The sequence below is a fragment of the Hemitrygon akajei genome, chromosome 3, assembly GCF_048418815.1.
Source record: "Hemitrygon akajei chromosome 3, sHemAka1.3, whole genome shotgun sequence".
NCBI lineage: Eukaryota > Metazoa > Chordata > Chondrichthyes > Myliobatiformes > Dasyatidae > Hemitrygon > Hemitrygon akajei.
This window is the reverse complement of record NC_133126.1, coordinates 40,960,806-40,984,864: the sequence shown is the minus strand read 5'-3', so window position 1 is coordinate 40,984,864 and position 24,059 is coordinate 40,960,806. Positions and strand designations below refer to the sequence as shown.

The following is a 24,059-nucleotide window of genomic DNA, read 5'->3' as shown; positions in this document are numbered from 1 at the left end:
TCCCAACTCCTATTCTCAATGCCCTGACTGATAAAGGCTAGTGCACTAAACATCACCTTCACCAGCATATCTGCCTGTGAAGTCACTTTCAACAAACTATGGACTTGTAACTCCTAGTTCCACTATCATAACAATCCCTAGGAGCCTACAATTCACCGTACCAAGCCCTATACTGGCTTCATCTCCTAAAATGCCTCATATTACCCTAGATTGAAAGCCACTTGCCAATTCTCAGCCCACAAAACTAAACAACCAATATCCCTCTACTTTTTCATAGTTTTCTATCTAGAACACCACCTGTTTCAGTATCATTCACAAACTTAGTGACCATGTCTTGTATATTCACATCCAAATCATTTATATAAATTACAAAGGTCCCACCACCATCGCCTGTTGCACACCAGTAGCATAGGTCTCCAGTCTGAGGAACAACCGTTAACCATCACCCTCTGCTTCCTATCACTAAGCTAATATGTTACCTTCCCCAACCCACCCCACGTTCCCTCGCAATATAACCTTCCAGATTAGCCTGCCATGAGGGACCTTGTCAAAGGTCTTTCTAAAGTCCATATAGACAACGACCACTCCCTACCCTAATCCATATTCTTGGTTACTGTCTTTAATATAAGATTTGCAGACACACAAATTACCACACACAAAGCTGGGATGTCCCAGATCAGAACTTGTCTCTCCAAACAGTGGTGAGTTATCTCTCAGAATCCCTTACCCACCACCAGCATCAGACTCACTGACCTGATGTACAGTGTATTAGTTTTCTAGATTTTCCCCGGTTCTGATGACTAGGAAACACCAATTCAGCTCATCTCCTCACAGATGTGGTCTGCCATCCTGTGTATTTTCAGAGTCTTCTGTCCCTCCCGTCCCCCCACAGCTACTGTTGTTATGCATTTTTAAAAGAACGGATACCTTTGTAAGGGGCTGAGACCATGTAAAAGTTTCAAGATCAATAATGTGGACATGATTGTTCCAGCCTCTTGGATGACTTGCATTCTGAAACAAACATAAACAGTTTCAACCTCACTGTTTAGAGACACAAAGGAAGACATTCTCAAAACAACAAAAATAACTATTTACCCAAAATGATGATTCATCAAATTCAAATGATCCATGACACTTCTCCTGAGGCTGGTAACCATAGCCACCGAAGAAAATCACTCTGGAAGAAGAATTAGCAGTAATTACAATGAGACAGGCAAAGCAGGGTAGAATTTACAGTCACCATTTTTCAATCCGCAGTCTCAAAGCTCCAACAACCAAGGTTCAATCCTGACCTCCTGGTGCCGCTCAGTGGAGTTTGCATGTTCTCCTTTTGACAACAGTTTTCCTCTTACAGTTCAATAAATTAACACGTCTGTAGGTTAATTGCCCTGAATGTCTAGAATCTAGGCATGAACAGATAGGAATGCTGGGAGAATAAAATGGGTTAGGGGAGGATGACAGTAAAAATGGGTAATTGATGGGCACAGATATCTGTTTCTGTATCTATTAATGACCATGAAAGGAATAATTGAATTAAGTTGATCAATAAATGTATTGATCTTTTTTCCATACTGACAAATGTTATACCAATGTCGTCATCGTCTTCTTAAGCCCATCAAATATAACCCTACTGAGTTATAGGCCATCGGTAGCAGCTGGTACTGAATCTTCTGTCCTGAGCCAGTCTTTCAAGATTGCCTATGTGTAGTTCATCTTTTTGGTGTAAACTTCCTTCCCTAGGGATGAGGTGTTTGGAGTTTTGTTGCGTTTCTGTAGCACTGGGATTTTATGGGATGGGATTGCCAGCCCTGTGCCCAGTCCTCCTGCTTTCCCAGCCGGGCTTGGGACAGTCCAACATGGAGTTTTATACCAATGCAGTGATTAAATAAATAGCATTTTATTTTTAAGATTTTCAAAATGTTGTCAACCTTCAGTCAACTTTTGCTATTACATGAAATTTTCCTAAATTGACTAGACTTTAGTTTCACAAATAAAATCTAAGAATCTTTAAATCAACACTTTTTTTATAATACCTTTAGATTTCTTTCATTTTGGAGACAACTGTGTATTTTTAATACATTATTTATCTTATGCATTTACCAAAATCATCCTGCTTAACAAACATGAAGAATTAACTGAAAACAGATTAAATGTTTCTGGAACTTATCTTGGGATCTTTATGTTCACTAGTTGTCAGTGCTTCTTGGGGGGGGGGGGGGTTTAAACTAAATTTGCAGGGGGCGGGGATCCAGAATGTGAGAGAGGATAGCGAGAGGAAGAATAAAGGACAGGTGGGGACTACACGGTTCCGGAATATTAAGTGTGTAGTAGAGAAAGGTGAGGCGGAACAAGTGATAAGGAGGACACATGAACAGAGGGATGGTCTGACAGAACATGGAGTTAAATGTGTTGAAAGAATAAGTAAATTTAGGAAGGACTACAAAATTCTAGGGGCGTATAGCCCGATGGGAGTTCAGGGAGCTGGGTTAAGCACAATAGGCAGCGATTCAAACAGAGAGAGGAGAAATGGGCTAAAAATTCTATATCTGAATGCACGAAGTGTCAGAAATAAGGCGGATGAGCTTGAAGCCCAGGTGCGAATGGGTAACTATGATGTTGTTGGGATAACGGAGACATGGCTGCAGGGAGATCAGACCTGGGAAATGAATGTACAAGGGTATACGTGCTATCGTAGGGACAGAAATGTGGGCAGAGGGGGTGGGGTGGCCCTGTCGGTGAGGAATGAGATTCAGTCCTTTGTAAGGGGGGACATAGGATCAGGAGAAGTGGAGTCTGTGTGGATAGAATTGAGGAACAGTAAGGGCAAAAGGACCCAAATGGGTGTTGTCTACAGGCCACCAAACAGTAGCATGGATATTTGGTGCAAGTTGAATAGGGAGTTAACATTGGCATGTGGAAAAGGTAATGTCGCAGTAGTTATGGGGGATTTCAACACGCAGGTGAACTGGGAGAATCAGGTTGGTGCTGGACCCCAGGATAGGGAGTTTGTAGAGTGCCTACGGGATACATTCTTGGAACAGCTTGTACGAGAGCCGACCAGGGACAAGACTACTCTGGATATAGTGTTATGTAATGAACAGGATTTGATAAGTGATCTTGCAGTAAAGGAGCCACTAGGAGGTAGTGATCATAATATGATAAATTTTTATCTGCAATTTGAGAAGGATAAGGGCAGCTCGGAGGTGTCAGTGTTGCAGTTGAACAGGGGAAACTATGGAGCCATGAGGGAGGAGCTGGCCAAAGTTGACTGGATGGATATCCTAGCAGAAAAGACAGTGGAACAGCAATGGCAGGTATTCTTGGGAATAATGCACAAGGTGCAAAATCAGTTCATCCCCCGGAGAAGGAAGGATTCAAAGGGGGGGGGGGGGGGAGAAAGGGGCCACAGTGGTTGACAAAGGAAGTCAGAGATTGCATAGCATTAAAAAAAAGGAAGTATGACAGAGCTAAGGTGAGTGGGAGGACAGATGATTGGGAAGTTTTTAAGGAACAACAGAACTCAACTAAAAAGGTAATACGAGGAGAAAAAATGAGGCAAGCTAGCCAGGAATATAAAGGAGGATAGCAAAAGCTTTTTTAGGTATGTGAAGAGAAAGAAGATAGTTAAGAACAATATTGGGCCCATGAAGAATGAATTGGGTGAAATTGTTATGGGAAACAGAGAAATGGCAGAAGAATTTAATAAGTACTTTAGATCTGTCTTCACTAAGGAAGACACAAGCAATCTCCCAGATGTATGGTTGGGCCAAGGACATAGGGTAACAGAGGAAATGAAACAGATTGACATTAGGAAGGAAACAATGATGAGTAGACTGATGGAACTGAAGGCTGACAAATCCCCAGGTCCAGATGGTCTGCATCCTAGGATATCAAAGGAGGTGGCCCTGGAAATTGCGGATGCATTGGTAATCATTTTCCAATGTTCCTTGGATTCAGGATCAGTTCCTGAGGATTGGAGAATGGCTAATGTTATCCCACTTTTTAAGAAAGGAGGGAGGGAGAAAACAGAGAACTATCGACCTGTCAGCCTGACATCGGTGGTGGGAAAGATGCTAGAGTCCATTATTAAGGATTAAATAGTGGCATATCTAGATAGCAGTGATAGGATTGGGCTGAGCCAGCACGGATTTACCAAGGGTAAATCATGCTTGACTAATCTGTTGGAATTTTTCCGAGGATGTAACCAAGAAGTTAGATGGGGGAGATCCAGTGGATGTAGTGTACCTCGATTTTCAGAAGGCATTTGATAAGGTCCCACATAGGAGATTGGTGGGTAAAATCAAAGCTCATGGCATTGGGGGGAAGACATTGACATGGATAGAAAACTGGTTGGCAGATAGAAAGCAAAGGGTAGCGGTGAATGGGTATTTCTCGGAATGGCAGGTGGTGACTAGTGGGGTGCCACAGGGCTCGGTATTGGGACCACAGCTGTTTACAATTTACGTCAACGATTTAGATGAAGGCATTGAGAATAACATCAGCAAGTTTGCTGATGATACTAAGCTGGGTGGCAGTGTGACATGTGATGAGGATGTTAGGAGAATTCAGGGTGACTTGGGATAGGCTGGGTGAGTGGGCAGATACTTGGCAGATGACGTTTAATGTGAATAAGTGTGAGGTTATCCACTTTGGGAGTAAGAACAGGTAGGCAGATTATTATCTGAACGGTGTAGAGTTAGGTAAGGGAGAAATACAAAGATCTAGGAGTCCTTATTCATCAGTCACTGAAGGTGAATGAGCAAGTGCAGCAGGCTGTGAAGAAGGCTAATGGAATGTTGGCCTTTATTACAAAGGGAATTGAGTACAAGAGCAAGGAAATCCTCTTGCATTTGTACAGAGCCCTGGTGAGACCACACCTGGAGTATTGTGTACAGTTTTGGTCTCCAGGGTTAAGGAAGGACATCCTGGCCGTAGAGGAAGTGCAGTGTAGATTCAAGAGGTTAATTCCTGGGATGTCTGGACTGTCTTACGCAGAGAGGTTAGAGAGACTGGGCTTGTACACGCTGGAATTAAGGAGATTGAGAGGGGATCTGATTGAAACATATAAGATTATTAAGGGATTGGACAAGATAGAGGCAGGAAATATGTTCCAGATGCTGGGAGAGTCCAGTACCAGAGGGCATGGTTTGAGAATAAGGGGTAGGTAATTTAGGACAGAGTTAAGGAAAAACTTCTTCTCCCAGAGAGTTGTGGGGGTCTGGAATGCACTGCCTCGGAAGGTAGTGGAGGCCAATTCTCTGGATGCTTTCAAGAAGGAGCTAGATAGGTATCTTATGGATAGGGGAATCAAGGGATATGGGGACAAGGCAGGAACTGGGTATGGATAGTAGATGATCAGCCATGATCTCAAAATGGCGGTGCAGGCTCGAAGGGCTGAATGGTCTACTTCTGCATCTATTGTCTATTGTCCATTGTCTAATTTATTCTAAAGGTCAAAGTAGCAATTACAATAAAGTCACATTCAATCCAACAAAACAACACCACCACATACAATCAGTGGCCACTTTATTAGGTACATCTATACACCTGCTCATTAATGCAAATATCTAATCAATTAATTGTGCCAGCAAATCAGTGCATAAAAGCAATCAGGCATATCAATAGCTTCAGCTCTTATTCTGATGGTTGGGCTAAACAGGGAAGAAATGTGATCTAAGTGGTGGAAAGTTCAAGGGGGATATTAGAGGAAGGTTTTTCACTCAGAGAGTGGTTGGTGCGTGGAATGCACTGCCTGAGTCTGTGGTGGAGGCAGATACACTGGTGGAATTTAGGAGACACTAGACAGGTATATGGAGGAATTTAAGGTGGAGGGTTATATGGGAGGCAGGGTTTAAGGGTCAGCACAACATTGTGGGCCAAAGGGCCTGTACTGTGCTGTATTGTTCTATGTTCTATTAAGTGACTTTGACCACAGAACGATTGTTGATACCAGATTGATCTCCTGGGATTTTCACGCACAACAGTCTCTAGAGCTTACAGAGAATGCAGTGAAAAACAAAAAACATCCAGTGAGTGTCAGTTCTGTGGATGAAAACACTTTGTTAATGAGAGGGGTCAGAGGAGAGTGGCCAGACTGGTTCCAGCTGACAGGAAGGCAACAGTAGCTCAAATAACCACCCTTACAACAGTGGTGTGCAGAAGAGCATCTCTGCATGCACAACACATTGAACCTTGAAATGAATGGGCTACAGCAGCGGCAGATTCAAGATTCATTTATTATCAAAGAATGTATATACAACCTTGCGATTTGCTTGCTCACAGATAGCCACAATGCAAGAAACCCAAAAGAATCCAATTAAAGAAAAAAAATAAAAGACCAACACTCCATGTGAAAGAGAAAGAAAAAAAAATCATGCAAAGAATTGAAGTGAAAAACAACAGCATTCCCAACTAAAATTGAGTCCTCAGATCTGAGGAACAGCCTGGAGTAGGCCCAAAGCCTTGCTAGTCAGTTCATCATATTAGGGGGCACGCAGCACAGCAGCCAGGGCAGTCTTCATAGCCTCGGCGCTATGGAGAGAGGAGTGACCATTGCAGAGAGCAAGTGAAATCGGTTCTCATCCCCACCGACACCCTGTCTTTTCAGTCTATCTGGGCAGGAGTTTGAATTGACCCAATGACAGAACAGAGAAAGGCCCCACACCCTGGAGAAAGGAGTGAAGATTGTGGACAGCGAGCAAAATCAGCTCTCACCTCTGATCTGGGCCGGCAGTTAAATTGGCCACACTGGGTTCCACTCCTGTACCTAATAAAGTGGCCACACTTTATTATGCTTGTTTAGGATATCGGAATTGCCTATTAGGTCTTCTCTAATTCACACTGTTCATCATCTCTATCTGTTGATTAATCGTGTACTCACTTGTTCTTGTACACCCAGCAGCCAAGCTTATCTTTGGGTGTTGGTCGCACTCCTTTGAAGTTTTCTATTCTCTGCCAATGCAGCATTCTGTCTTTGGATCTCAGATTTAACATATATAACTACAGAGAGATTTAAAAAAAGTATGTCAGGCTTAAGCCTACTTTATGGCTTTGTTGTCAACTGCTTTAAATGAGAACAATGCAATTAAAAAACAAAACTCAAATCTGTAATCTCAATCAATGATAGTATCGTGAACGGTATTATCACTTCTTCCTGTCCAGATTTGTGAGAACCGAACAACCATATTATAGTGGTTAGTGCTATATGATAGGAGAGCAACAAGGGACAAATTTTACCTATAAAATATAATCAAATAGGAAGAGTCTGGGCAAGTATACAAAAAATACAGCTACCACTATTCTATAGTTTAACCTATAGCTATGTCACCCTATAGTTTAAAACTTGGTTATTAATAGGATATCAACTGCAGATGTGCAGCTAATAGAGAAACTACATGCTCTGGTGTACAATTCTAGGACAAAAGGAAATAATTTTAAGTGAGAGCTGGACCATTCAAGGGGAATTTCTCATAGAGGGAAATGTGGAATTCCCACAGCATATACCCCTAGTCTCACCACCAAACAATTTATGCCTCTCTGTCATGTAACCTTAACAGCACATTATCACAACAGATTATAAGTCCACCTTGTGTGTCAATGAGAGCAGTGCCTCTCTTCCTGAAAGGCTAAATGCCTTCTATATATGATTTGATATAATGAATAATGTGACAGAGGAAAACACCCTCTCCCTCAAAGAACAGGCACCCTGTCTGGCTGCAGCCGAGGAGGTGAGGAGAATCCTAGCCAGGGTAAACCCACGCATAGCTGTGGGGCTGGACAACATAGCTGGTCAACTACTGAGGAATTGTGCGCCTCCACTAACAGAGGTCTTAATGGACATCTTTAATATCTTTGCAACAGTCTACTGTACCTCCAGGCTTCAAGGCAACCACCATCATTCTGTTGTCCAAGAAAGTGACAATAACAGGCCTAAACGATTACCGCCCAGTGGCAAGGACCTCAACAATTATTAAGTGTTTTGAGTGCCTGGTAATTGGATTATATCAATTGACCAGCAGCATTGTAAATGAAGGGCAGGATGCACTTTACGAACTACAGCTGAGTGTTCAATACCATCATCCCCTCAAAACTTATCAGTACCCTTGGCCTCAGTATCTCCTTATGCAATTGGATCCTCGATTTCCTCACTTGCAGACCACAGTAAGTTCAGATCAGTAACATCTCCTCCACAATCTCCATCAGCACAAGTGCACTACAAGGCTATGTGCTTCGTCTCCTGCTCTACTCTCTTTACACTGTGTGCCTAAGCACAGGCCCCAATGCCCTATTCAAGATCGCTGATAACACCACTGTCATAGGCTGAATCAAAGGTGATAATGAATCAGCACATAGGAGAGAGACTGAAAATCTGGCTGAGTAGTGCCATAGCAACAACCTCTCACTCAGTGTCAGCAAGACCAAGGAGCCCATTATTGACTTCAAGGGAAGGAAACCAGAGATCATTGGAGGATCAGATGTGGAGACTCACTTTCAAGGACTATCATGTTCTTAATATCTGTTGCCTATTTATTATTTCTTTCTTTTTGTATTCGACAGTTCTGCTGTACTCTGGTTGAATGCCCAAGTTGGGCAGTTTTTCAGTAATTCTGTTATTGTTGTTATTCTATAGATTTATTGAGTATTGTTGTTGTTCCTCTCTGCGCCTTATGGTGCATCAGGCAGCAACCTTGCCATTACTTTAGCATTGTCTGATTTTTTTAAATAAAGACGCTGATTTGCTAGCTCGATGCTCAACCCAGAATGGATGGAAAGCGTGCAAGGAACCAGCTGGATTCAAACCCTGGCCTTTAAATCTGGTGCGAATGCCACTGCACCACCAGCCAGGCAATTTAAGTATGCCCATAAGAAAATGAATCTCAGGGATGTATGTACTTTGATAATAAATTTACTTTGAACTTTGAGGTATTGTTGAGGATCCCTACCATCCATCCCACTATCTCTTTGGTCACTATTGTCAGGAAGGAGGTTCTGAAGCAGGAGGACTAAGACTGCTAGACTGGGTAACAACTTCTTCTCCCATGCTGAGAAACTAATAAATACCCTGCCACCACTTAGGTCTTATCACTAGGGCATTGTTTACCTGTGCTGTGCACTTTACATGCACTTTAAATTATATTTTATTAACTTATTTGTGATAATTTTTGTTTTATGTGCTGTCTGTGATATACGTCTTGTGGGTGCACTGTAGCTCGGAGGAATTTATTTCATTTGGTTGTATGTATGTACAGTCAGATAATGATAAACTTGAACTTGAACGCACATTGATACTCACAGCCCAGTGCAGTTGAGAACATCCTAGTGTGCTGCACCTCTGCATGGTATGAACACTGCACTGCAATGGACAGGAAGGTTCTACAATGAGCAGCTAAAGCTACCCAACACATTACTGACACCAGCCTTCCCATCATGAAAGACATATATAAAAAAGGCCAGCAAAATCCTGAAGGATCCCACCCACCCGGCTCATGGTTATCAGAAGAGGCTACACAGCACCTATGCTAGGACCACCACAATCAAGAACAGTTACGGTACTTACTCCAAGTTGTCAGGCTGATCAATACTCCACCCATTAACCTACACCACCACAACTACTTTATCTAATTTCCTGGCAGTCATCTGAGGTGCAGACACTCTTGCACTAGGTGTCACTTTATGCACATACAAAACACATACAAGCCATTCTTATGTATTAACATTGTGTTTTATTACTGTGTTCTCAGCTGCATCAGATGCAAAGTAGCAATCATTGTGTTCTTAACAGTCTTGAATCTTGAACAGAAGGTGCTAGCCATATGACCGTCTGTTTTAAATATAACTGCATGTGTTAATGCTTTTTAAAAATCAGTTTTCTCACAAGATTAAAACAGCAATAGTTAATCACAGCAGCATTCTAACTCAGTAAATTTAAAACTACCTCATTTGAGTTGCCTATGGCATAATGCCCTCCAAACAAATACAGCACTCCATCCACACAAGCTGCACAACTTCCTGACATGGACTGAGGAACATCACCTGTTGTGAATTTCTTCTTCCTGTAAGGAAATAATGTGATTATTAATATGAATTTCATTTGGCAAGAAAGATTTTTCATGAACGCTGAAGATTTGTAACAAATTTTTGATCACTTCAGAGAGGGCTGCTCTCAAATGAGAGAGATGCAGGTTTCTCCTTTCCTTATCTGTATTTAGATACCTGTCCACTGAAAAACACTATTGTGGAATTGAATCCAGCTTTCATTGTTTTCCTCTCATCCAGATTCTACAATTCTTCACCAGTCAAGAACTACATGGAGGGGAATAAACAGTCAAGGCTTTGGGCCAAAACCCTACATTGGGACTGGAAAGAAAGGGGCAGAAGCCAGAACAAGGCAGCGAGGGGAGGGGAAGGAGTACATGCTGTCAGGTGATAAGTGAGACTAGGTGAGGGGAAGGGGGTGGGGGGGCAAGTTAAGAAGATGCATGGATAGGTAGAAAAGATAAAGAGCTGAAGAGGAACCAGAGCAAGGTGATGGCCAGATGAGAAGGGGTACAGGGTATCCAGAACATGAAATGGGAAAAGCGAGGAGGATGGTATTGCTGTTGTAGTCTGGTGGATTGGCCTCTATCTTACTGAGGCCAGATGGTAACTCTCAGACACCTCCACTTACTTCTTGTACAGGACCATTGAGGAGCACCAGGCCATTGTCCTGTGCACCATCACCAACCTCTCGACTTTGGAGATCTCCCATCCACTGGCACCAACCTCAGTTCCCGTACTCTGCAGGTAGTTTCTGTCTCATACAAACCTATATCCCAATAGGCCCATTGTTTAGGCCTGCCCCTGTCCCACTGAACTCTTGTTTGCATACCTCAACTCCATTTTGTCTCCTTTGGTTCAGCCCACAGGTATATCTGCAACATTTCACATGCTCTTCATCACGTCCAGAACCTGGCATGGATTGTCTTACTTTTACTTTGGGGATATTCATACTTCCAACCCTCATCAGGAAGGTCTTAAAGCTCTCTGCTTCTTTCTACACAACACATCTAACCAGTTCTCCTCCATCTGGCAAAACTGGTTCTTACCTTCAATTTCTCTGTCGGCTTCCCACTTTCTTTAAATCAAAACCGTAGCCATGGGCCCCAGCAATGCCTGACTTTGTCAGCTACATGGAACAGTCCATATTTCAAGCCTACACTGGAAATACTCCACAACTCTTGTGTTGCTTCCTGCGCTCACACTGAGCTTGTCAATTTCATCAACTTTGCCTGCAACTTCCACCCTGCCCTAAAACTTACCCGGTCCACTTTAGACACTTCTCTCTCTTTTATCAATCTCACTCCATCTCTGGAGATGGGCTATCCACTGGCATCTTTTACAAACCTACTAACCCTCAGTTAACTTGACTATACCTCTTCCCAACCCATCACTGGTAAAAAAAAAATGCTATTCCTTTCTCTCAGTTTCTCCATCTCCGCATCTGTTCTTTCCCACCATCGATGCTTCCCTTACCCACATCTCTTCCTTTTCCCAGACATCTACATTTACTTCATCCTCCCGCTGTCATAACAGAGATGGGTTTCCCTTGTCCTCAACTATCATCTCACAAGCTTCTATATCCAGTACATCATTCTCCATAACTTCAGTCATGTCCAACAGGATCCCACCAGTAAGCATATCTTTACCTCCCCCCTCACCCTTTCTGTAGGGATCACTTTCTATGTGATTCCCTTGCTCACTTGTTACTCACAATTTATCTCCATCCTGGTGCGTATCCCTGCAGGCATGCCAAGTGCTGCACCTGCCCCTACACCTCATCCCTCAGCACCATTCAGGGCCCAAATCAGTTCTTCCAGATGAGACCTGACACATATTGGGGTTCTGTCAAGTACCTTCGCTCTATAAGCCACAAAACAGGTTGTTTCTCCCATTAGCCACCCAATCAGAGTCACTCCCTTTCTTTTCTCTACTCATCTCCCTTCGATGTTACTTCAAACAAGTTTGATTTCTAATTTTTCTCGCTTTTGATCAACCTGTTCTGGTGCTGCTGAGTATTTCCATCACTTGCTGGAATTATTTCAAATTAAGCACCAGCTATTCTTTAGCCTGGCAATGAATGTACTCACGAGTCACAGCATTAAGCAACTCAAGTAATTCAATATCTGTTCAGGTTTATAAAGAAAAAAAAAATCAATATGTAAAATATTAAAAGAAAGATCAAAACATTCCATTGTCCAGTTTCCATGTTATAGATCCAAAGTTCTTCTCTTGGCAAATAGAAATCATGATAGCCTCGAATTGCAGCATTCTGCAAATAAATTGAAAAACAATTCAGAAAAAACAACAAGACAATGATGACATTTAGTGCTCACACACAGAGAGATGCATCATGGGCAGACGCACTATGGTCCTCCAAGACCATGTCATCTACACTAACCCTGTCTTTTTTATTCCCACATTTAAAAAAAAGTTTTTTTAATCAATTTGCTCTGGTTTCCTCATCGCTGACCTACATACCAAGGTCAATTTACAATACCCAATTAACCTAGATGCTGGAGGAAACCAGAGCACCTGGAGGGAACCCACATGATCACAAGGAAAACATGCAAACTCACATAGATGGTACCCGAGATCAGGATTGAACCTGGATCTCTGGTATTGAGAAGAAGCAGCTCTACTTCTTTGGTTGGCCTGGCAGTGTAGTGGTCAGTGTAATGCTTTATAGTCCCAGCTGTCAGATCAGGGTCCACTGCCACCACTGTCTATAAGGAGTTGGTATGTTCTCTCCGTGACCACATGTGTTTCCTCCCACATTCCAAACACATATGAGTTAGGGTTCATAAGTTGTGGGCATGGGTAAGCTATGCTGGTGATGCAAACACGGCAACATTTTCGGGCTGCCCAAACACATTGAGGATTGCTTTGGTCATTGACATAGGCCAAATATTCTGATGTACATGTGACAAAGCTCATTTTTAATCTTTACCTTTACTATCTGTGCCACTGTCACATCTTCTGTAAGAAAATTAAAATAATCTGCTGGAACATACTGAGGTTCCGTATTAGCAGGATCAGAAATTCATGGCTCCCATGGTAACAGTGAAGTTCAGACAACTTTTGGAGTATTGTGAGCAGTTTTAGGCTTTGGCCTTCACAGCTGTTTGTGGCAAGGAATCCCATGTGCTCACCACCCACTGGCTAAAGAAATTCCTCATTCTAAAGAGACATCCTTCTTTTCTGGGGTTTTCTGGTCCAAGGCTCCCCCTGTATAGGAAACATCCTCTTCACAACGTTCTTATCTACACCTTTCAATATTTGATAGGTTTTGAGATCTCTCTCATTCTTCTAAACTCCAGTGAGTACAGTCTCAGAGTCATCAAATGCTCCTCTTACATTAACCTTTTTATTCCCAGAATAATTCTTGTCAACCTTCTGTGGATGCTGTCCAATGCCAGCAGAAGGAAAGATTTTCTGCACAGAATGGGTGGCCAATATCCGGAATTCATTAATTGAAACTATTGCTACTGCCCAAACAAAACTTTCAAAATAAGGAACAAATTCTTTAAAGGAAAGGTTTGCAGGGTTCGTGGCAAAAAAGTAGTAAACAGAGACTGTTCTGGCACAGACTTGATTGTTAAATGTACTTTTCTTCCATTGTTAATAGTTTTGTGACTCTACAGAATATTTTTGAGCAAGTTATTTTGACAATCTCAAGTAATCCCATCACTACATAGATCATAGCACAGAACAGGGCCACATCATATCTACGCCAAACCTTTCCCTACACTATTTTGCTCACTCAAGGTCTGTAACCTTCTAGACCTTGCTATTTAAGTGTTTGTCCACATATTAGACGTAGTGATTGTATCCGACTCCACCACTTTCTCTTGCACCGAGTTACGATATCAACCACTTACTGTGGAAAAAAAACAACTTTCCTCTTAAATCCTCTTTAGAACTCTTTTCACCTTAATCCATGCTCTCGTATTTTGATACTCCTACCCTATCTATGCTTCTTGTACCTCTATCAGGTCATCTGGGGAAAACAAATACAGCATATTCAATCTCTCCCTAAAACAGAAGGATTCCAATTCTGGCAACATCCTGGTTAATCTTCTCTATATTCCATTCAGCACAACCACATCCTCTTAATCGTGTAGCAACAATATTCCAAATGTGGTCTATCCAGTGTTTGTAAAGTTGCAACGTTTCATTCCAACTTGCCTTCTTCTCTACCTATTGACCCATATTGTCACTTCCAAGGAAATATGGTCCCTCTGCTCATCAACATGCCTTAGTGCTGTAACTTTTACTATATTCATCCTACCCTTATTTAACTTCCTAAAATGCATCACCCCAACAACTGGGATTACATTCTATCTGCTAGCACTCCTCCCCAATTTTCCATCTTATCGATCTTCTGCCATATTCTTAAACAACTTTCCACCCTATCCAGAACATCTTGTCATCTGTATACTTGCAATAACGCCGCCTACATTTCCATCCAAGTCAATATACAGTATATCATAAAGAACAACAGTTCCAAGCCCCAAGCCCTGCAGTACATCTCTGGCTGCATCAGTATGACAGGATTTCCTTGCACAAAGCCATGTCAACAATCCCTAACCAGCCACTTCCTTTCCAAATGTACATATCTCTGAAGATTTTCTTCAGTAATTTCCCAATGACATAAAGCTCACCACCTATATTTACCTGGCTATTCTCTGCTGTCCTTAAGTGAAGAAACATTAGCTATCCTTCAGTCTTTTGGCACTTCACTTATGGGTGACTTCGAAAAGATTTCCATCAGGACTCCAGCCATCTTCTCTTGCTTCCCATAGCTACCTAGTATAGATCTTATCCTGGTCAGGGGCTTAATCAGCTCTCACCTGTCCCACAATGCCCTATACCTCCTCCTCAATACCCACCTGCTTCAGTTTACCTACACACCTCTGTGAACTGATTATCTTCCATGTCACTCTCATTGGCAAATATTAGATGATAATTATTCATTTAGGACCTCACCCCCATCACTTGGCTCTACGTATAAATTACCATTTTGATCCGTAAGGACATCTGCTCTTTCTCAGGCTAGCCTCATTTCTGATAACACAGAGAATTTCTGTAAAATACTCTAACTGAAATAATATCATTTGCTTTATTTTACACTATGTCCTTTTATCTGAACTCACAACTAATTAGCCCATAAGTACAATTGCAAATATGATCTGGATTGCCTGAACACATGTATTTTAAAAGAGGTAAGAAATATGAGAGAAGTAAATAGAATACTAAATTGTGTTTATTTCATAAATTAAAACAGGTAATGCAGTTCATATTATCTTACCTTATAGCCACCTAGAACGTACATATAGTTTTCATATGCTACAGCTACGTGACCACTACGTTCTTCTGGTATAGAATCATGAAAATTTGATCGTGGAACTCTAGCCCGGAAATAATCAACAGCAATTTCTTCCTCTTCATCATCATCATCATCATCATCATCCTCTTCCTCCTCCAGTACTATATGTAGGTCTTCATTTTCATTGGCCATATTTCACAATTTCTAAACAACGAAGGTGATTATTTGAAAGTAAGGCAGCTTGGCCATGTATATTTTTCAGTGGTTGCAAATAAGTTATTGGAAGTTATATAGTTTAAATAAGAATCTTACTAACATACCTACATATAATTGTGAAAACCCATTCAACTATTCAGCTTTACTTATGTATGTCTTTGTACAGCCTGGCTAGACTTGCTTATGAAATATCCATCCAAGCCTTCATGAAGCTTTCATAAGTATTGGTGAAAAATGTAAATGTTGAATTAGGTTACAAATTAACTTCTCATCATTCACAAATTAATTCAATGCAATTTATAAATACTAATCCAGAAAAACAATGAAATGAAGAAACCAAAACATTTGGAAAAGGCATTAATCAACTCATTCTAAATGACCTGTTCAATTTCTACTAATGATGAACTTTCAAAAGTGAATTTAGGAACACTTTGACATACAGAAAACTAAAATTAAATCTTAGAAACACAGAAAACAGGAGCAGAGTAGGGCATTTGACCCTTCAAGCCTGCTCCACCATTTGGCAAAATTGTGGCTCACCAGTTACCTCAATATCAAATTCCTGATGTTTTCATATCACTTGGAGTACTAGACAACAGCAAAACATATGACAGGCTGCTGTTTATTGATTACATTTCAGAATTCAGCACCATCATTCCAAGAGTATTAATCAACAAGTTTCAAAAGCTGAGCCCTGTACCTTTCTCTGCAACTGGATTATTGACTTATCAGGAGGACCACAGAAAGTCCAGATCAGAAATATTATTCCCTTCTTGCAGATAATCAATACCAGTGCACTTCAAAGATCCATGCTTAGCCCTCTGCTCTCTCTATATCCCAGCCGTGCGGCTTGGCACAAATCACATGCCATCTATAAATTTGCTGATGACTTCACTATTGATGGCAGAATCTCAGATAGTGACAAGATGTACAGGAGTGGGAATGATCAACTGGTTGAGTGGTGTCTCAGCAACAAACTCTCACTCAGAGTCAACAAGACAAAGGAATTGATTGTTGATTGCAAGTCAGGGGAACACACACCAGTCCTCACTGAAGGAATCAGCAGCGGAACGGGTGAGTAGCTTCAAGTTTCTGAGTTTCTGCAACTCGGAAGATCTATCCTGGAACCAACACATGTAATCATGAAGGAGGCATGTCCGTGTCTCAACTACATTAGGAGTTAATAATGAGATTTGGAATGTCAAAGACTCTTGCAAATCTCTACAAATGTATGGTGGAGAGTATTCTGACTAGCTGTACCAGTCTCAGTTGAGCCTTTAATGCACAGAACAAGAGGCTGCAGAGGGTTGTAGACTCAACCAGTTCCATAATAGGTACAACCCTCCTCACCATAGAAAACCTCCTCAAAAGGCGATGCCTCTAGAACAGGGGTTCCCAACCTGGCGTCCACAAGCCCCTTGGTTAATGGTAGGGATTCATGGCATAAAAACAGTTGGGAACCCCTGCTCTAGAAGGTGGCATCCGTGGCATAGCTTCTTTGCGTTACTACCATTTGGAAGGAGGTAAAGCAGCTTGAAGACCCACACTCTACATTTTAGGAACAACTTCCTCTTTGTCACCAGATTCTCAAAGGAACATGAACCAAATGCTACTTCATTATTCATCTTTTGCACTATTTGTGAAACTTAGCAATTTTTGTGTCTTTGCACTGTACTGCTATAGCAAAATAACAAAGTTAACAATATACAGTGAAAATAAACCTATTTCTATTTCTTTAATATCTTTTGTATCTAAAGTGATGGCTATTTTCTTTTTAAAATATTCTATGAAATAGCTGCAACAGCCCTCAAAGCTAGTGAACTTCAAGTTTCACCACCCACTGACTGAAGGTTTTTTCCCCATCTAGTTATAAACTTTTTGCCTTGTAACCTGCAGCAGTGACCCCTCACTCTGTCCATTGACCACTGTTTTTACCCCCCCACCCACCCCTTTTTACTGTTTCTCTCCCCTTTACACTCTCATGACTGATGCAGGTCTTGACTCGTTGCTTCCACAGATGCAGCCCAACCCATCATGGTCCTCCAGCTGCTTATTTATTACCTTCTCATAACAGTTTCCCAAAGCAATATCTGTTTTTTTCACCCTTTCCCTTTCCACTATCCAGAACCCAAACAGTCCCTTCAAGTGAAGCAGAAATTCACTTGAATCTTTCAATCTCATGTACTGCATTCAGTGCTTCTCCACTTTGGAGAAACCAAAGACAGATTGCAGTAACCTCCTTTTGCAGAGCATCTCTATTCAGATCTCAAGACATTATTTTCAACTTCCACATGTCTGACACTATACATTGCCATGTCCCTTTATATTTACATACCTCCGTATTTTCTTGCAAATTAGGGGCCTTTCTAGCCCAAAAATTTATCCAGATTATAGAGCAATCCCAGTTAAATTTCCCCCTCTAAACTATTCTCAGCTGTTCGAATTTTGGAAGTATCAATTAGACACTCTTTTCGTAGGCTTTAACAAATACTATTCCAGCCAACATAATTGCTCCTCACATGGCAGTTCCAACACTTAAGGGATCAGTCCAGTGAGTCTTCATTGTCCGCACTCTTTGACTGGTATGTCCACAAGTGAAGAGTCCAGAACTACACATCATATTACAGGATGGTCCCTATAACTGTAGTAAGTCATCCTTTCTCCTGCACTTAAATCTTTTGCTATGACCAACATACTGTTTGCCTTCTTTAACTGCTTACTGCACTTGAATGCCTGCTTTCAGTAACTGGTATACAAGGATACTCAAGTCTTATTTTGTTCATCAAAATGGATAATCCTAGAATCATACAGCATGGAAACATGCCATTTGGCCCTCATGATGACCAGGGCAATCTTCCATTTCAATGCCATTGCCAGGCACCTGGTTCTTGCCCCTTTATACCTAAATGAAAAATGCTCATCTAAATATTTCTTAAATGTTGTTGATGACTTAACTTCAACTACTTTTAGGCAATGACTTCCAGATACTTACCACTCTTGGGGTAAAATAAATTCCCTTCTAAATCTCCTTCCCTTTACCCCAAACCTCAGACTTCTCATTTTATCTAGCTCTGATATGGGGGAAAGTTTCCTGCAGTCTGTCCCATCTGGACTTCTGAATTTTAATCTCACGTCCTTTCAACCTACTCCACTCCATGGAGAACAGACCTAGCTTCTTCAGTCTCCCCTTGTAACTGAACTGCTTGATCCCAGATAACATCTTGATGAATCCCCATCACACTCCCTCCAGCACTATTATATCCTTCCTACACATTGGTGACCAGAGCTGCCTGCAGTACTCCAGTGGAAGTCTAACCAAACTTTTATAAAGTCGGAACATAACTTCCTTACTTGTATCCCATACGTCTTCCTAACCTCCTCCAAGGATTTATGGATTTGTACTCCAAGGTCCCCATGTCACTGAATACCTCCCAAGACCCACAGTTTATGTCATAACTTAATTTATATTCCCAAATTGCATCACCTCTGGATTTCACTAATTTCCATTTACAATTTTTTCCAGCCCATTTCACAAATACACTGATCTCTCTCTCGAGCCTAACTCTTGCACACTATCAACAACACTGCTAAATCTTTTGTGTCACCCACAAACTTATTGATCCAATCCAAATCATTCATGTATTTTACAAACACCAAGGGTCCCAGCACTAATCCTTGTGTGATACAGCAAGTCAAAGGGAATCCATTCCCAAAAATGACCTTCTACCATCATCCAGTCTCCTATTGCCAAGCTAATTTTGGATCACGAGTGAATCTGCAGATGCTGGAAATAAATAAAAACACAAAATGCTGGCAGAACTCAGCAGGCCAGTCAGCATCTATGGGAGGAGGTACTGACGACATTTCAGCCCGAAACGTCGTCACTACCTCCTCCCATAGATGCTGTCTGACCTGCTGAGTTCTGCCAGCATTTTGTGTTTTAATTTTGGATCTAATTTGTCAACTTGCCCTCAATCCCACTAGCTCTTTTGAACCAGGCTTCTCTATCACCCATGTAAATTACATATACTGCCCTGATTGATATAAATTATTACCTTTTCAAAAAATTTAAAACAAATTGGTCAGTTATGTTCCTGCTTTTGACAAAGCCATGTCGGCTGTCTCTGATTAATCCCTGCCTTTCCAATGGAAATTTATCCTCTCCCTTAGAATATTTTGCAATACATTTATTACCTCTAACACTAGGCTCACAAGTTTATATTTATCAGGCTGTTCCCTGCTGTCTTTTTTGAAAAGAAACCACATTTGCTGTCCTCCAGTTATAGTGCTTCTCATTTGAGTCCAGTGAAGATTTAAAAACCTTAGCCATAATCCAAATAATCCCTTCTCTTGCATCCCATAACAGCCTGGAATAAATCCTATCCATTCCTGGGAATTTACCCACTTTGCAGCCTTGTAAGACATTGAGTACCTCATATTTATTTATTTATGGAGACCTGCACCAGACTTTCACCCACTCCTTCACTGAACTCTCCAAATACAAGGCATGCTTCCTTTGAATACAGAGTACTCACTTAGGACCTCACTCATGCCTTCTGGCTCCCTCTTTACCTTCTTACTTCCTTACTGAGCACTTTTTACACTTGTGACAACTTCACTATCTTTAGCTCACAATACTTGTCATAAATTTCCTTTTTTCCTCTCTATTCAACCCTGCATATCCTTCAACATTCAGGGATTCTACACTTTTATACTCCTATTACCCTTATAGGAACATGTTGGCCTTGAGCTTGTTTGATAAATTCACATTTATTCACAATATACTACATCCACTACATTTTCAAAGTTCAAAGCTCAAAGTAAATTCATCATATACTATCTTGAGATTCATTTTCTTGCAGGCATTTACCAGAAACAAATACAATGAAATCTATGAAAAAAACATACACAAATAAAGGCTGTCAAGCAACCAATGTCCAAAAACGACAAATGGTACAAGTAAATATAATCAGTGTGCAGCACGATAAGAGTAGCAGTTACCATTCTCAAAGGACTCGGCAAACTGAGAAGAGCTACGAGATGGCACCAGAGGGCAACTTCTTCAAGTTTATCTGCAAAACAGTGCAAATTCTTCCCTTTAATCCCTCTTCTTTCTTTTTCAAGGTGGCTGGAGTCTGATTGGAATCCGTGCTCTACAGCTGCACTTGAACTACAGTTCTTCACAGTGATAGGCTCCCGCTCTCACAGCTCACCGAGTGGCCTGGAATACGTGCACCTTCATTCAGGGTGTGGCTCTGCGGCCCAATATACAACCCAATTCCTTGCCAGTGCAACCAACGGAAGCACCACGGAAGATCGGAACACTGAAACATCAAAACAGTGTCGGAGGCCTCTGCACTTGAGTGATCACGCTCTTTCGAAGGAGAATCTGCTGCTGATTCTCGAGTCAGGAAACTAAATAAAATGACACTGCAGACTGCAACATTGAAGCAGCAAGCTGTTGGTCTCCCCTCTCACTGTGGCAGGGGTGATACCCCTCTCTCCTTCATTAGTGAGAGGGTGCCTGTGGGATGTTGAACTGTTGAGATGAACTCCAGATCATGGTCTCTTTGGAGGCTTTGCCATTGTTTGCATGGCAGGCAGTGGTGGGGCTGATGCTTTCTGCTGGAACAGGTGGGGGAGGGTTGCTTGTGCGTGGGAGTTGGGAGGGAGGGCTTCGGGGTTCTAACATTTTCCTGTCATTCACTCTTTGGGGTTTTCTTCTGTTTCGTGAATGTGTGTGAAGAGTAAGAATTTCAGGTTGTATACACTTGCTGAAATTAAATGAAGCCATTGAACACCTCACAGTGCAAGTGATCTGGGTTCAAGTTCTGCTGCTGTCTCCAAGAAGTTTGTATATTCTCCCTGTGACCGCTTCAGTTTTCTCCCACCTTCCAAAGACGTACAAGTTAGTATGTTAATTGGTCAAAGGTTAACTGGATGGTGCAGGCTCTTTGGGCTGGCAAGGTCTGTTACTGTGACATTATCTCCCAAAACCGATACTGAGAACACCAGGTGTAGAGTCCTTGAAAGCAAGTCTGTAGGTTGTAGAATCAGGTCAGAGTTGTGGTGAGTGAAATGATCCACGATGGTTCAGGAGCCTAATGATTGTAGGATAATAACTGCTCCTGACACTGGTTGAATGTACCCTCACGCTTCTGTACCTCTTGCCTGGTGGTAGTCGCAAAAAGAGAGCTGGTGGGGTCTTTTGGATGTTGTCTTCCTGTAGCAGCAATCCATTACGTATTCAGTGTAGGAAGGGCTTTGTGTGTGACAGACAGGACAGTATCCACCACTTTCTGTAGTCTTTCTTTCCTGGACATTGGAGTCCCAGGAAACCAGGGTGTGATACAATCAGTCAAGATACTCTCCACTGTGCATCTATACAAGTTTGTGACAGTTTCTGAATCTACACAAACTTCTAAGTAGAGGGACTATTGTGCCTTACTAGCAATGACATTTACATGCTGGTCTGGGACAGATCCTCTGATATGTGAATGTCAAGGAATTTAAAGCCACTGACCCTCTCCCCCTATGAGAACTGGCTCACAGACTTCCAGTTTCTTCCTCTTGTAGTTGATATCCAGCTCTTTGGTAAGGCTATTGTTATGGCACCACTGAACCAGATTTCAATCTCCTTCCTATATGCATACCTCCTACATTACGTCCTACTAGATGCTCTATCTCAGTCAACTTGGAGTCTCTTTGCATCATCCTGACAATTCAGCATAAATTGAAATGAATTAGTTGGCTCCATCATCGTGATCACTGATTATATTACCAATGACCAAGACCCAAGCACTGAACACTGCAGTACTCTAATAGATATTGTCCATTACACCAACCTTCAAAAGACACATTCCTATGGCAGCTTTCATGCCAATTCATTACCCCAATACAAGTTTAATATTAAGGACAAATATTTTATGCAGTACTTTATCAAAAGGCTTTCAGAAGCTTTATGAAAATCCAAGTACACCAAATTCAGTTGCATTGAGACAGAGTCCTCAATCCACACTGAGCATTAAGATGCAATTATATTAATGCCATTTCATTATTCCCAGATTCTAATCAATATCACCCATCACTCAGCTACAGACCAGGGCAATTTACCATTGGACAATTAACCTACCATCCCACATTTTTGCAATTCCAGAGGAAATCAGAGTACATGAAAGAAAACCATATCGTTAAGGATAAACAAGCAAATTCCACACTGCTACCACCAGAGACAAGGACTGAACCCAGGCTGTCGGAGCTGAAAGCCAATGTACCACGCAACCAAAACTGATGCCTAATAAGCTCAATTTTAAATGCAAAACTGATATCTCTGATAACCAAAGAAACTTAGACCAATGACAGTCATTGGTTTAATACACCGTTAAACCAATGATTTTACAAAATGGCAACACACAAAGTGCTGGATGAGCTCAGCAAGCCAGACAGTATCTATGGAAGAAAAGAGTACAGTTGATGCTTCAGGCCAGGACCCTTCAGGAGGACTTCAGGAGTTCTGCTGAAGGGGCTTTTGCCCAAATGTCAACTGTTTCGAAGCTGATCCAACATTCCACAAATCCACTTCCCACCTAACCTTCCTCACTGGTCAAATACAGTCAAGAATTTAGATTCCAGTTTTATGGAGCAAGTGATTCCAAAAGTTCAAAATCCATAGAGAAGTAGTTCTTCGTCATCTCAGTCTTAGATCAGCACACCCTTACACTGAAATTGTGCTCACTCTTTCTGTACATCTGAGGACATATTTGCCTTGTCTAAATCCCCAAGAACATTCAACTGATCACATCTCCCTTTAAATGTCAATAAGAACAGACCAACTGGTCAACCTTTCTTCATAAGACCAATGTCTCCATTTATAGGATAATCCTTGTGAACCTTATCTAAACTGCTCACAGTAACAATAAATCCTTCATTAAATTGGGGAACCAAAATTATCTTAATCAGCTAGTTTTGGGGTTTTAATTGATTGATGGTGTAGTGGTACCATTACAGCAAATCAGAGGAAACAATAGTTTTACTTTTAAAACACATAATTATTTTTAAATTGCACTAACCAAAAGATCCCACACCAAAATGTCGACACCGTCGTGCGCAGATTTTTAAATTGTCAGATGAGTGACCGGAGTCGGCCGGTCGATGTACAGCAGCCGCCGACTCCCCGGCGGCGGCCAGACTTTCGCAGCTTGTTTATAAACCTCCACACGCGACGGAAACACCGGAAGCCGTTCCGCGGAGAACTTCCGGTCGATGAAACCGAAAGCGCGAGCCCCGCCGCGGGTCACGTGATCGCGAACGGGCTGGCGGCCACGTGATCTATGGCCCGCTGACTGGGGGGGGGGGGGGTGATGTGATTAACTTGTTGTAACCCCCCCGAGAGTGCTGTCGCCTCTGGGAGTACTGTAACAGGATGGGCAGTTTTACCACACACAGTGAAGCGGAACTGATAAAGCTGACTACTCTGCAC

General features: G+C 41.8%; 1 protein-coding gene across 1 annotated transcript in view; it reads right to left on the bottom strand.

The window, feature by feature from the left end:
- The window catches only part of LOC140724891 (kelch domain-containing protein 2-like), a 45,743-nt gene extending 21,905 nt beyond the window's left edge, over positions 1-23,838 (bottom strand). Inside the window, exons 1-7 of the mRNA XM_073039641.1 lie at positions 23,650-23,838; positions 15,347-15,568; positions 12,224-12,307; positions 9,935-10,048; positions 6,881-6,999; positions 1,096-1,177; positions 928-1,011 (exon numbers count right to left, since the gene is read on the bottom strand). Of these exons, the coding sequence (XP_072895742.1) occupies positions 928-1,011; positions 1,096-1,177; positions 6,881-6,999; positions 9,935-10,048; positions 12,224-12,307; positions 15,347-15,556 (693 nt within the window). The 5' untranslated portion in view covers positions 15,557-15,568; positions 23,650-23,838. The remainder of the gene's footprint in view (positions 1-927; positions 1,012-1,095; positions 1,178-6,880; positions 7,000-9,934; positions 10,049-12,223; positions 12,308-15,346; positions 15,569-23,649) is intronic.
- Positions 23,839-24,059: the final 221 nt, after the last annotated feature.